The sequence below is a fragment of the Astatotilapia calliptera genome, chromosome 7, assembly GCF_900246225.1.
Source record: "Astatotilapia calliptera chromosome 7, fAstCal1.2, whole genome shotgun sequence".
NCBI lineage: Eukaryota > Metazoa > Chordata > Actinopteri > Cichliformes > Cichlidae > Astatotilapia > Astatotilapia calliptera.
Window position 1 is genome coordinate 34,257,271 of NC_039308.1, and position 14,154 is coordinate 34,271,424.

At 39.9% G+C, this 14,154-nt stretch overlaps 1 protein-coding gene across 1 annotated transcript in view; it reads left to right on the top strand.

The window, feature by feature from the left end:
* vldlr (very low density lipoprotein receptor) overlaps nt 1-14,154 on the top strand; it is a 72,487-nt gene that overhangs the window by 11,483 nt on the left and 46,850 nt on the right. The window contains exons 2-3 of the mRNA XM_026174470.1: nt 4,858-4,977; nt 11,191-11,313. Coding sequence (XP_026030255.1) covers nt 4,858-4,977; nt 11,191-11,313 — 243 coding nt within the window. The remainder of the gene's footprint in view (nt 1-4,857; nt 4,978-11,190; nt 11,314-14,154) is intronic.

Consider the following 14,154-nt stretch of genomic DNA (forward strand, 5'->3'; position numbering starts at 1 on the left):
TAGTTTGCACTGTTGCCTCACAGCCTCACATCACTCTTCCGGCATGATGGCGCCTGTGTTTGGCTTCGCCGCTGCCGGGTGTAGTTGGTCTCGCTCTATTGTCGTGTTTTTTCTTTCTACTCTGCTGTTTTTTAACTGTTTTAATGATGTACTGGCTACCTTGGTCTACGATCGTCTGACGCTGTTATCCATCCGTTCGTCAATGACGGCCAAAGATGTTTTTTCTCCTTCCTTTTGTGGGACTTTCCATTCTCCACACTTTTCTCCGCACTCCTTTGGTACCTTCCACCCTCAGCCTGTGACTGGATCTTCGGCCAGCGCTTTCAGCGTTCCCCGTAGACTACGGAGAAGAAGAGGAAAGAGATCGGGCATCCAGGTGAAGCTTAGGCTCCTCTGGCGGCGGGGACGAATTGGAAAGCGATGTCGGGCGTTTTCCGTTGCCTAAGCACATGACAGCTATATGGAGAGGAATCTGTCTCCCAAGGCCCTACTTGGATATAGGGGGCCCGGCTTTCCAAGGCCGTGTTATCTCAGAAGGGTTCATCCAGACTCTCCTGCCGACTGGCTTTTCATCCCCTCGGTGAGTGGAATATATGAACGTGAAGGGTCTGATCCCGAGAATTTACGCCCTTTAATTCGAGAAACTCTAGCTTCTTCCAACAACAATGTTTTCACCCCGCTGTCTATGGCGCTCTTTAATGCCCGATCTTTGACGAATAAATCGTTTGTGCTTAACGATTTTATTGTTTCTAAAAATCTGGACTTCCTGTTTTTGACTGAGACCTGGCAACGGGGGTCGGATTATTCGTCTACTATTGAAATGTGCCCAAATGGCTTCTCTGTTATTAGCCAGCCTCGAGGATCTGGTCGTGGAGGAGGCCTCGCGGTGGCATATCGGAGCCGTTTTAACTGCCGTTCAGTGAAAGTTGGACACTTTCTGTCTTTTGAACTGCAGCTCATCAAAATTGGAAAGAAGGATCCTTTTTACTGTGCGTTGGTCTATCGCCCTCCTGGCCCAAACAGCTCGTTTTTAGCCGAGTTTAGTGATTTTCTGTCCTCTACTATGAGGTTGTCTAAATTGCTTCTTGTGGGAGATTTTAATATACATATTGATGATGAGTCCGACCGCTTTGCTAGGAGTTTTACCAGTATCATGGACTCTTTTCATTTTATCCAACATGTATCTGGCCCCACACATAACAAAGGCCATACACTGGACCTTGTTTTTTCTTTGGGTCTGAATATTGATTATATCTGTTCTAAGGACATTTTTATTTCTGACCATTATTGTGTCTTTTTTAATATGTCTTTTTATGAGCCTATGTCTCCTGTTCATCGGACAGTTATTTCCCGCACTTTAGACTCCTCCACAGCACAGAAGTTCTCTGATGTTTTTAATTTAACATTATCCCCACAAAACGATGTTGATTTTTCTATAGATCTATTCAATTATCATTGTCTTTCGATCTTAGATGAAATCTGTCCGATTAAAATGAGACCTGTGCCTGTTTCCAAGTCTGTACCCTGGTTAAATGACAACATTCGTCTTATAAAACGTAATTGTCGTAAAACTGAGCGGTTATGGAGGAAAACTCACTTAAATGTTCATCTCCTCTATTTAAAGGATCTTTTAGCCTCCTTTAACAATGCTATTAGAGTTGCGAGGGCTGCTTACTTTTCTCAGCTGGTTGCAAGGAGCAGAGGTAATCCTAAAGTTTTATTTGATACTATTACTAATATTATTACTCCTGCTCCACCTGCTGCTATTATTTCTTCTGTTGAAGATTGTGAAACTTTTCTTGCTTTCTTTTTAGAAAAAATTAGCAACATAAGGAAAAACCTGTCTTTTTCAGCGTCTGCGCTGTCTGTTCCCACGCCAGCTCGGCCTGTTGTTTTAGAAGGTTTTTCACCTGTCTCACTACCAGAGCTGGGAAAAATAGTTAGTGCAACAAAATTATCCTCTTGCTCTCTTGATTTTTTTACCTGCATCATTATTTAAAAATGTCTTTTACTCTACTGGTCCCTGTATTCTTACTATAATTAATACCTCCTTGGCCTCGGGCATAGTCCCTGCCTATTTTAAAACTGCTGTTATACATCCCTTGTTAAAAAAGCCTATGCTGGACCCATCTCTCCCTAGCAATTATAGACCGATCTCAAAAATTCCGTTAATTGCTAAGATTCTAGAGAAGATCGTGGCTAAGCAGCTTACAGCAGTTTTAGATAATTATAGTATTTTCGACAAATTTCAATCTGGCTTTCGTAAAGTTCATTCCACTGAAACAGCCCTTCTTAGAGTTTCTAATGACATTTTGTTACAAAGCGATGCAGGTAAATGTTCTGTTCTCTTAATGTTGGATCTTACGTCGGCCTTTGATACTGTTGACCACTATATTTTACTTAACAGGCTGAAACACTGGGTTGGTGTCTCTGGGACTGCATTGAAATGGTTCTCCTCGTATCTCTCTGAACGATATTCTTCTGTGGCAGTTTCTAAGTATAGATCATCTTCTGCGTCCCTGTCTTTTGGTGTGCCACAAGGCTCTGTGCTAGGGCCATTACTGTTTTTAGTTTATTTACTCCCTCTCCAGCACATTCTGAGCCCTTTTGAGGATATTTGTTACCATTGTTATGCGGACGATATCCAACTCTATATATCTTTTAAACCAGAAGAGGCTTCTAAGCTGCGGCTTTTAAATGTGTGCTTGGAAACCATTAAAGGCTGGATGGCTGAAAACTTCCTCCAACTAAATGAAAGTAAAACCGAAGTCCTCTTATGTGCCCCAGATAGACATATACCCAGTATAATAAATGCTCTTGGTCCTCTTTCAACGTTTGTAAAACCATCTGTCAGGAACTTGGGGATTATCCTTGATCCTGCTCTTACGTTAGATAGTCATGTTAAATCTCTTGTTCGGTCTTGCTTTTATCATTTAAGAAATATTTCTAAATTGAGCTCTATTATATCCTATACCGAACTGGAGATTGTTACTCATGCTTTTATCTCTTCACGACTGGACTATTGCAATTCCCTGTTTACTTGTTTAAATAAAGGTTCTTTGGAGCGTCTGCAGATCGTTCAGAATGCTGCAGCAAGACTTTTGACGAAAGCTTCTAAATTTTCACATATAACACCGTTGCTCATGCAGTTACATTGGCTTCCTGTTGAATTTAGAGTCCAGTTTAAGATTTTGGTTTTAACTTTCAAGGCTCTTCAACAACAAGCACCACCATATATCATTGAACTTTTACAGCCCTATGCCCCTAGTAGGTCTCTGAGGTCGAGTAGTCAGGGCCTACTTGTCATTCAGTATACGAGACTGAAAACTAGGGGTGATAGAGCTTTTGCTACTGTGGCCGCCAGACTGTGGAATTCTCTTCCTCAGGACTTACGATCCGCTGATTCATTGATTACTTTTAAAAAACAGCTAAAAACACATCTTTTTAAAACTGCCTTTTGCTAACTTTGTTTGTATTTTGTCTTTTTAATCTGTTATATCTTGTAAAGCACTTTGTGATCTCTATCTAGAAATGTGCTATATAAATAAAATTTTACTTACTTTACTTACTTATCCTGAGTTCAGGCTGGGGTCTTTCTGTGTGAAGTGTGCATGTTCTCCCAGTGTTCACGTGGGTTCTCTCTGGGTACTCCAGCTTCCTCCCACAGTCCAAAGACATGCAGTTAATGGAGATTAGAGCAGGGCCAAAAATGTTTATCGCAATATAAATTAGGCTCCTGCCTAATATAGCCGTAATGCTCCGACAATCCAGCAAGCGGTGCGGCTTCGTAGCTTAGCAAAGTCGTACTGAAACATTTGACAGATTTTCAAGCGCCGTGTACCACATAAAATTGTTTCGAGGTCAGTAAACAAAACCAGAATCCATAAGGGGACCTGTCAATTTTCAGAAAAATCAAAGGATTGTTTTAAGTGTGCCGTATTTTCCAAACAACACGGTAATAACGACGGCCCGCTAGCATGCTCTACCAAAAATAGTGCTTTGTTGTGTATCTGACGGACGAAAGCTAAACCAGCTCCACACCACTGAAGTTGCAGCTTTTTTTTTTTTTTTTTTTTTTTTTTTTTTTTACACAAACAAATTCTGGTTCATCCGTTCCATTCAACGATCTGCTTTCACGCTTATTCTGCACCGTGCCTTTTCTGCCATGTATGTATGAAAACAGACACTGCGCATGCACGTTTTATCCATATTCTATCGCAATATTTCATTTTCCTATCGTTGCCCAACATTATACCGGTATTACCGTTTACGGTATGATATGGCCCAGCCCTAATGGTGATAGGTTAATTGGTAACTCTAAATTGCCTGCAGTAGTGAATGTGAGTGCGATTGGTTGTCTGTGCCCTGCGACAGATTGGCGACCTGTCCAGGGTGTGCCCTGCCTCTCACCCTAAGACGGCTAGGATAGACTCCACTGTACTTAAAGGCAAAATAGGAGCGTATTGGTGAAGTTAAAACAAGCACAATTTGTTATCTTAAGCGGTGAGTCAAAGTTGTTGCTGTAATTAAAGTGATAGTTGCAAAGCCCAACAACTACTCAGTTTACTGTTGCACATGTTTTTCAGTTGACATGAAATTGTCATTTCTTTGTGAAATACTAGTGTTACATTTTAGTTGTTGAAGTTTGAATTGTGAAACAAGTTACTGTGGATTTCCAAAATATGTGCCAACTAATGTTCTTTAAAAGGAGATTTAAGCACTGGAGCGAACCTTGATAGAACTAAAACAAAATGGAAATGACATCCCAGACTCCAAATTATATGTGGAAACATTTGGGACTATAATAAGTTGAGTTTTTGTTTTTCTTCTCTCTCTCAAACTGTCTGTCCTCTGTAGGTACGAAGACAGAATGTGAAGCCAATCAATTTCAGTGTGGAAACGGTCGCTGCATCCCGTCCGTGTGGCAGTGTGACGGAGATGAGGACTGCAGCGACGGCAGCGACGAGAACTCATGTGGTGAGGAAAAACACTCAGCTGTCATACAGCAATGCCAACAACTTGAAGTGTGAAAGACTAAGACTAATGCACGTGGCCAGATTTGTTCCATTATGAATCACTGAAGTAAATGGTTTCCAAATGTCCCAGACTATAATAGATTATTATAGTCTGAATTTAAACATTCAGGTCATCAGCCCTTTGCATATGTCAGGAAATGTAATTTACCTTTGCCACACACAAATTCTCATCTGTGTTCTTTGGATGAAGATCTTTTGAATATAGCTAATGCCAGATTCTGAAAACTGGCTAAAGTGTATTTAAGAAAATTCAAGTCTTACCTCTGTACACCACCACAGTGGAAATGATCGAGATAGAGTTGAAGTGCACACTCTAAACTTTAATTCAAGTAGTTGAAGAAATGTATTCCACTTAAGCTGCTATATGTCTTTGGGTGGTTATCGGCTGGTACTGAGAGGCACTGTCCAAACTACTTTACTGCATTTGGCTGAATCTGAGCTAAATGTTCTGATGCACATCAGAATTCATCCAGCTTCTCTGTACGATGCTGCACATGCCCATGCATCTCATAGACAGGCCTCGACTGTCTTTCTAATGAGGCTGTATGGTTCATATCATGCCCATTCAAAGCCTCCGCAGTGCTTACTAGTTCCAGTTATCCTTATGCTGACTGATCTTCTATTATCTCTAAAATCAATGCCATTTTGGAGCGAATCCTGCATTATCTTTTTTAGATATGCATTTTGACAAATTCTGGAAATGGCCTTATTTTGAAACTTACTGGTTTGTACCCTGTGGTGAACTGTGCTCTCGTAAGTTTTCTTTCTTTCTTTTTTCTCCTCCTTGACAGACTTGGATAATGATCTGCGTGCCTCCCAGAGAGGGTTCCTCTCTTGACTGCATGTTCTGAAGGAATTTTTATTGGGGCAAAAGGGATATTTTCAGAATGTACCAACTCTGTAGACTATAAAAGATGAATGTGGTTTTCTGGCTCTGAAAAGCCATTTGTTGTAGGACAGACTTTTTAGTTTTCTAATGACCAGCAAGCACTGGACATTTATAGAAATCTTTGAAACTGACCTCGGCTCCCTTGCTCTGACCTTGATGAATGCTTTGCTGTCCTGAGTCCTTATTTCCAAGTTTGATGAGATCATTTTGTAAATTAGTCCTTGGTGGACTCAAAGGTTTCAAACACAAAGATTGCAAATGTGCTCAACTTGAGATTTTACAGCACGACTTTGTGAACAAAAGGATCGGTGACGTCGAGTGGTTACATTCATCACATCACCCGCACTCTTTCGGAGACACTTTCTGAGAGTGCTGCAGCCTGTAGCTGGGTTGGTTCTGTGCTTAGATCGCATTAACACAGGTTACATTTATACCTGCACACTTGTCTGTATTCTTGTTGTTATGAGTGAAGCTGAGCTGCTAATGTTAGACTTGGAGCTCATTGATCTTTCACCGTTAACTTTACTAAGAACTTTTAACTGATTAAGTCAGAGCTGTGAAAATGAGATGTGTCGTAAACACTGAGAATCCTGGTTAATAGAGTAGTGAACAAGTGACTTCCTTCCAGTGATCAGTAATAGTTTACACTGGATATTGCTACCAAATAGACCCATCAGTAGTTGAGGTCTCAGTCTCTGGAATGTGTAACTACATTCCTGGGATGCTACCTGCCCAGTGTGGGGTATGTGTCCAAGAAGCTTCAGAGTCCATCATCAAATTGGCTCAAACTTTGACCATTAAAGAGTCAAAACAGGTTTTCTGCATCTTAAGTTTTAAATCTATTGTGCTGACATACAGAGCTTGGAATTGCAGCTGTCCAGATATTTCTGGAGTTAAATATATCAAATCTTTCAAATCACCAATGAAGTGATTGTGTTGGTAACACTTAGTCTGCCAGGCTCCAGTTATACAAGGGTCTTACTTTCTGCTGTAGAGCTATGGTTATTGAGAAATGTGTAAAAATATACTTGGTGACATGTTCCTTTATCACTGTGAACACGTGGGAGTTTATTTTGACCCACTCCCACATGCCATCCTGCTCATGGAAGGATGAATTGGTGGCCTAAATGTCACCACCTCAGTTCACTTCTGTGGCAACACAACAAAACTGATTCTGGATTTGGTTGGCGTACAGATTATGTCACAGTCCCATCAGAAATGTAAACATGTGAAGTTAACATAATCCATCAAATGCATTACATGGGTGAGGAGTGAAACTAATAAGCCAGAATAAATTTGTTGGTCCCACAGTCAGGTCAGCATTAGCGTGGAACCGGGGAAGGAAGTAAATGATTAGACTTGCTCTTTTTGTGCTCATTTCATTATTGACTCTTATTCATGAAAGTAGGACCAAACTTCAATTTTACTTAGTTTTGAGGTGTGAACATATGTGACTTTTTTTTTTTTTTTTTTTTTTTTTTTACTACTCCAAAGACGCTTGTCCTCAATACAGACCACAGACAGTGTAACAGTCAAAAATCAGATGGATTAACAAACTGATTTTTATTTGTGTTATCAGTTTAATGAGAATGTCTCTTCCTTACTTGCTCACCTCCTGAAAACCCTCAGCGTCAATGTTTGCCTGGAGCTTGTCTGCACTGCTCTGTGGATCAGTTGCCATTTATGTCTCTCTTGCTGTAACTGGGCTGGAAACTAATTATTTACACCGTTTGTGGCCTTTTGGCGTATGGGCGACTGAACGACAGTCCCCCTTGCTTGCAATTAAACGACTTTTCCTGCCAATGTGAACAACATGTAAATTAAGCAGGAAATGGAGTCTGAGCTGTCTGTAAAGGTCAGCTCACAGGGTGCCAGATTTGAATTGATTTTGTATTTACAAAACCTGTTAGAACAGGTACTAAAATTCTTAGTTTTGCACTAATTTTTTCTTCTTTTTATGCTTGGCTGCAAGGGACACACTATATATTAAGATTATATTTTTTTATTACATCTGCTGATTACTGCTTATCCCATCAATTTATTATGTGCATTTTGTGTTTAAAAAAAAATCCCTCAAAATTGCCTTTTACTCCTCAGCCATAAAAACAGTCACCATGCTAGATGGGTAGGCAGGCATCCATGGATGCCCGCCTACCCATCTAGCATGGTGACGAAGTTTGAAAGTAAGAACTTGAGTAAAGTGACGTATGAGGTTCAAATTGATCCACCAATATTTAAGTCATAAAAGGACCTGACGAATGTTGCACACATTTTGTCTGTGATGCAGATAAATGCATTCGAATCACATTGTCCTCTTCTTTCGTATCCTTCACTGAGTTTTAAGAGTGGAGTTGATGGGTTATTCTCCTCTTAACATTTGCACACATGAATATAATCTCATGACATTCAGAACCTGCCATGTTGGCTCAGTCCCCATCAGGAGCTTTGCTAGGTTCCCTTGGGACATGATGACCTGGTGATGTCAAGGTGGCACATAGAGCAGAGCTAAATATAGTTACAGCTGTGTGTGTCTCCTATACTTTCATCTATCTGGGTCATGTGATGGTGCTAGGAGGGAGAAAAGAACAAGGGATGATGGGAGAGGAAGTAGGGCTTTGCTGTCAATTGAAATTATGGCTTCCAACAATTATTAAAAACAAGATAATTGAGATGGAACGATTATATTGCTCCTTTTTAAGAGCGTGTAGGTTTATCAGTACACAGTACTGTGCTTTAGCACTCTCGAAATGGCCATACTTAATTCCCAACAATGTTTTGCAGGATTTCCTGATGGCCAATTTTAATTAGACTGGGAACTCTATTTCAAACGGGTTTTGGAAGTGTACACTATACACAGCATCGAGTGACTGCAGGGAAGATTTGGAGTTTTACTTATAGCCAGTTAGAACAGAAGCAGATGACTGGTTTTGCGAACAGTGATGGTGAACTGAAAACTAAAAATTAGTTTTATTCCTTCACGCTCTCTCAGCTGCTGACGTGTTGTTGTATTTGAGTCTCAGACTGTTATTCTCTCTGGGAGATCAGAGCTGTTTTACTTTCAGCCCAGACTGAACTGAGGCTCACTGATGCGTGAAAGATGAGAATCCAGATTTAATTAATAAAAGAAGAGTTTGGTAATGAGTCCCACTGTGGCTGGCTTTTGTTGTCATGAGCTTCAAATTGGAGTTGGTTCTGAAGTCTGTATTTGTATTCTGGTCAGATGGTGAAGAGGGCTGAAGTGTGTTCTTGAGCCTCCAGTAGAGATGCTAGTGTTGGAGTTTGTTGTTTCACAAGTTTTCTTGGAAACCTTTCTGTGTCTTCTCTACCGACATGAGAAATTAACATCTTTCCACATTTCTAGTCGTTCCTATCAGATTCTTTGAAACTTTGGTTTGGTTGAGATTCATCAATCCAACATAGCCTGGAGACTGCACTTGCATAAAGGTGTATTTTCCTTTTTAATGTGAGAGTGTTACTGAGAATAATTTAAAGGTTGTGTTATGAAGAGAAGATAAGATAACTTTTATTAGTCCCACACGTGTTTTGTCACAGCAGGAAGTGGACAGTGCAAAAGTTATGAGGCAAAAATTAGAATACAATAAGAATAAATACAGTACACAACTGTACAGAATAGAATAAAAATACTATATACAGTAGAATAAAATAAAATAAATATACAATAAGATAAAAAAAATAGAATACAAATACTATATACAACTGAGTAAAAATACAACAATGACAGAAAGTCAAAGGTGTAACCACATAATTAACATGGCAAAAGGACAAGTAAACTATTATACTCCAGACTTTAAGTGACATTCTAGGAACAATATTCTCCTTCCAAAGGGAGTATGTGATCTTTTAGTTTGTCTGTTTGCAGTCTAGCTTAAACACTGGAAGCTACACCAACATTTTCAAATACTGTGATGTAGAGGCTAATAACAAAATGGCCGACCTAGGTACTAATGTCCCACAAGGCCTAAGCATTTGACCTTGAAATTCACTGTTTGCAGCCAAGGTCAAAATTGAATGCCCAGCTTATGGTACCCAAAGATTTCAGCTAGTTCTGCTCCAATCATGAGTAAAGAAAATTCACCCTTTTGGTATGTAATGCTTCAGTCAAGGGTCAGGGTCACACGAATTGGGGAGGAAGTGGATATTTTCAAAACCTCTTAAAGAAATATTAGTTATTTGGGAGATAATGAGCTCAAACGAAGATCGAAAAACATTTTTATACGTGTTATGGCGTCCCCATTAATGACACCTGCATCGTTTTCATAGAGCATTTGTGCCAATGCCAGAGTCTTTGTCATTCTAATTTCCATATTAACAATGCTAACAACGTAAGAAATCATTTTATTATAACCCTCGCCCTTTGGGTGGAGTTGCACTCTGAGTGCTCTTATGCATATACTGTTTGTAGAAGTTGACCGACCTGTAAATTATTACCTAATTACTACCTAGTTTTGTAAACCTTATGTTTATATGGTCTTTAAAATGGGGGAAGCTCATGGCTTTAAATGGTTTTAGCACTTTATTGATATTAATGGAGAATAAAATAAGTGTAAAAGATGGAAACCTGAGGCAGGGCAATAATTTCAAAGGAATGAACCACCAAGCCAGTCGTTCACAACCATTTATGGGCTTTGGGCATTCATGGTTCTTTGGCTATAGCACGCATTTATTGTGCTTGGCTGTCTTCAAACACAAGTGAACTAATGTAGTTTCTAGTTGGACCATGAAGATTTGGGTTTAAACATGTGTCAGGTGGGGGCATGTAGCGTCAGCATAGCCTTGCATCACTGTAGTCTAAAAAACAGCAGTGCTTGAAATGTCAAAATGTTTGTGGTGCAATAAATCTGTAAAGCTAAAGCAGTGTGAGAGCTGCTGATCTTCCTTTTCATGACTGTCACAGATATGTTCTGTTTGAAGGGTTGTGAGGTCCCAGAACAGACCTACAACCAAATAAAAATTACACTTTATTTTTGTCTTCAGCCCCCCTTTGATGGAAGGTGAGCGAGACACTCGAACCTCCCGAGGACCGTATCGACTGCATTCCTTATGCAAATGTAGTGTTTGAATCTCGCTTGATCAGAACAGGTTGTAAACTGGTGACCTTTTCACAGGAGAGGAGCAAAAATGAATTCATATTCATGAAGTGCGCCAGTATGGATTTGATCTTTCCCTTGATATTATGTGTTTTTCTTTGTATAATGTGAGACATTTCATTCAAACAGTGATTTCATTTTCTCTCCCATGTTTCAGTTAAAAAGACTTGTGCGGAGTCAGACTTTGTGTGTGACAATGGGCAGTGTGTCCCGAAGCGGTGGCACTGTGATGGGGAGCCAGACTGTGAAGACGGTTCTGATGAGAGCTTGGACATCTGCCGTAAGTAGATGGTTTTTGATGAACGCTGCGCTACACCAACAGTCAAGTGTTACATGTGCAACTAAAGTAAATATGAATCTTTCGGTCAGAATTTAGTTTTGAACCTGTAAGCTGTTAAAGTGGAACCTTTCAGTTTGTAAGAATGTAATTGTCTAAATGCCTGATTATCTCATTAGATCAACCTTACTTTATTGTAAATTTCACAATGCAATCAATATGAAATGTAACCAACTTTAACGTGGCAGTGGTCATTTCAGTGTGCTGTTCAGTCTGCAACCCCATGTAAATCTTTTAAGAAAATCTAGGCTTGGCTGTAACAGAAACAGGAAGGGGATGGTGCTTTCAGTTTTCCCCAGCAGTTAAGAGTACGGTTATTATAAGACCAATGGGGCAAAGAATTGGTCTTGGGCTAAATAATCAGCCTCGATCGCACACAGTGAGAGCCCCAGAACTGAAGTCTTTTTAGTGCTGAGTAAAAGGTTTGCATGCTGCAAGATTGATTATTGTTCCTGCTGTATCTGCCGCTGGAGAGGACACTGCTGTATGCAGGTCGGTTACTCCTGTTAATTTATAAATTACTTGGAGGAAAATGGGTTCATTCACAGGTTTGCACAGCAGCCATCACACAGATTAAGATTAACGACAAGGAACAATATCATGAACATTAACGTGTGAAACCTGAGCTTGTATACACATCTCTCTCAGGAGGTCAAGCAGCATGAGATACTTTAATTCTGTGAAAGATACAAACAGCAGTGGAAACTGTAGGTTCAGCCCCAAAAAAACTGAGGATAAATTGACCTAAAAATTGTTTGTCCAGCCTTCTTTGGCTCACATCCTTGTGACTGGCTCACATCAGCCACAAGGATGTAGGCCACCACAGACAGGTCGGCCTTCCTCCCATGGGGTTGTGGCAGACACAAGCACGCATCACACTTGTAGCAAGCAAGCAAAACGTTATTTTATACCACATTTTAGTTGAGGTGGAAGTCCATTGTCACCCCAAAAAGCAAAAGTTGCACTATATGAATTATGGAAAACAGAATTGATAAGTGTAATAAGCTGAATTAATAATAGAATCATAACCAGTGATGATATAAAGGCAACAATAGACCGATAAAAATGACACACAATGATTTCAAAAACCCAAATTTGATGTAAATGTGATGGCTCGTCTGACTTGTGTGGTTTTAAATGCTAGTCTTCAAATGTGTTATCAGTTAGTCTGTTGCTCCAGCAGCTTGGTGCATGAAAGCTAAAGCTGCTTCCCCATAACTGGTAGTGACTGGGATCCCAGACCATGCATTAAAAACAGTGAAAATATGAAATGAATTCTAAGATTAGAGTTGACAGTTGAAGCACACACGATCAAATGTCTATGCATGTTAGTTTGCATGTTAGTTTGCATGTTTGGTTTGCTGCCTGGTACAGTATTAGGTTTACATTGACTCGAGAAGCAGCTGCTGCTGGTCCTGTAATGCCCATTTGAGACCCACCTTTTACAGTATTAAAAGCATGCTTGCAGCCTGGTACAGAAACTCTCTTTTTGGGGAGAACTTGTCACTGAACTGGCCGTTCGTCGTCATTTGTGCGTCTTGGTGCATTTTAATTTCTTAAAGTGACCAATGGCTTGATGTGGTTGGTGAAGTTTGTGCTTCAGTTGTAATGAGTTAAATGGATTTAAAAGTTTTTTACTCTGCACTAATTAGCTGGTTTAAGATTTCATGGATGTGGCTTGTTGAAGCACTGATAGCATTTGCTGATAACAGTCCACACACTTTTCCATAAATGGTCACTTCTAGGCCCCAAAAACCAACACAATGGAAGTTCAAAAGTACTAATTAAAAAAATAAAATAAAATTCTTGGCCTAAATTTAATGAAATTGAATTTGCACACTGAAATGTATTCAAATAGTGCAGCGAGATGTTCCCGATGCAGAGCTTTCTACAGATTTTAACTGGTGTAAGTTTCATACCTGCCCTTTGTGGGAAGCTAAAACTGTGGCTGAACTTGTATTTTCAAGCACAGTTGCCTTTACTCATGCTAGAGCACATTTATAAACTTTAATAAGCTTTCCATGAGGTCAGACTGGGTTGTTTTTTGTTTTTTTTTTGTTGTTTTTTAAGCTCAAAGTGAATGGTAGTCTCCCTGCTGTTCATAACAGACCCTCATGCTGCTGCAGAAATTCAGCGAGGTACTTGAAAGCAGTGAGGGAAGAGTTCCCCCCCCCCCCCCCCCCCCCCCACAAGCAGTACTGTCAAATAAGTTGTTTAAATGGGAAAGCTGCTGTGCTTTAAATATTGTGTGATATGAGGTCTCACCAAGGTGCTTGTTGAAATCAGAGATGACTCATGATGATGATCTTCAATGAATCACTTCTGTGTGCTGCCTCCACTGTGCTGCATTAATGACAAATGGACTTTGGTGTCTCCTCAGGTGTATAGATAAACATCAGAGTGGAGATGAAAGTGGTTTCACTGCAGCTTTAAAATCTTGATTGCAGATGATAAAAATGCAGAAAGTATAGCTCATGAATGCTGCTGTAAAAGAATACTGAAACTCTGGTCTGGCACACATCAACACCCTTCCTTTGTTATTTTTAAAGCAGAAAATCAAACTACGTTTTAGTCCTAAAGTCCCTGAAGAATTCCTATTATGTCATTTCTGTGACCTAGAACTCGACTTGCATGGCAGTGAAGGTTGGAAGGAACAGTTTTGTTGTGGGGGTTTAAATTATTGCAATAAATGGACTAAAATAATGACTTTACAGTTAGACAGTTTCAAGCTTGTTACAGACATGACTTTCAACATTATTTGGGGGAACACGAGCAAATGGTTAA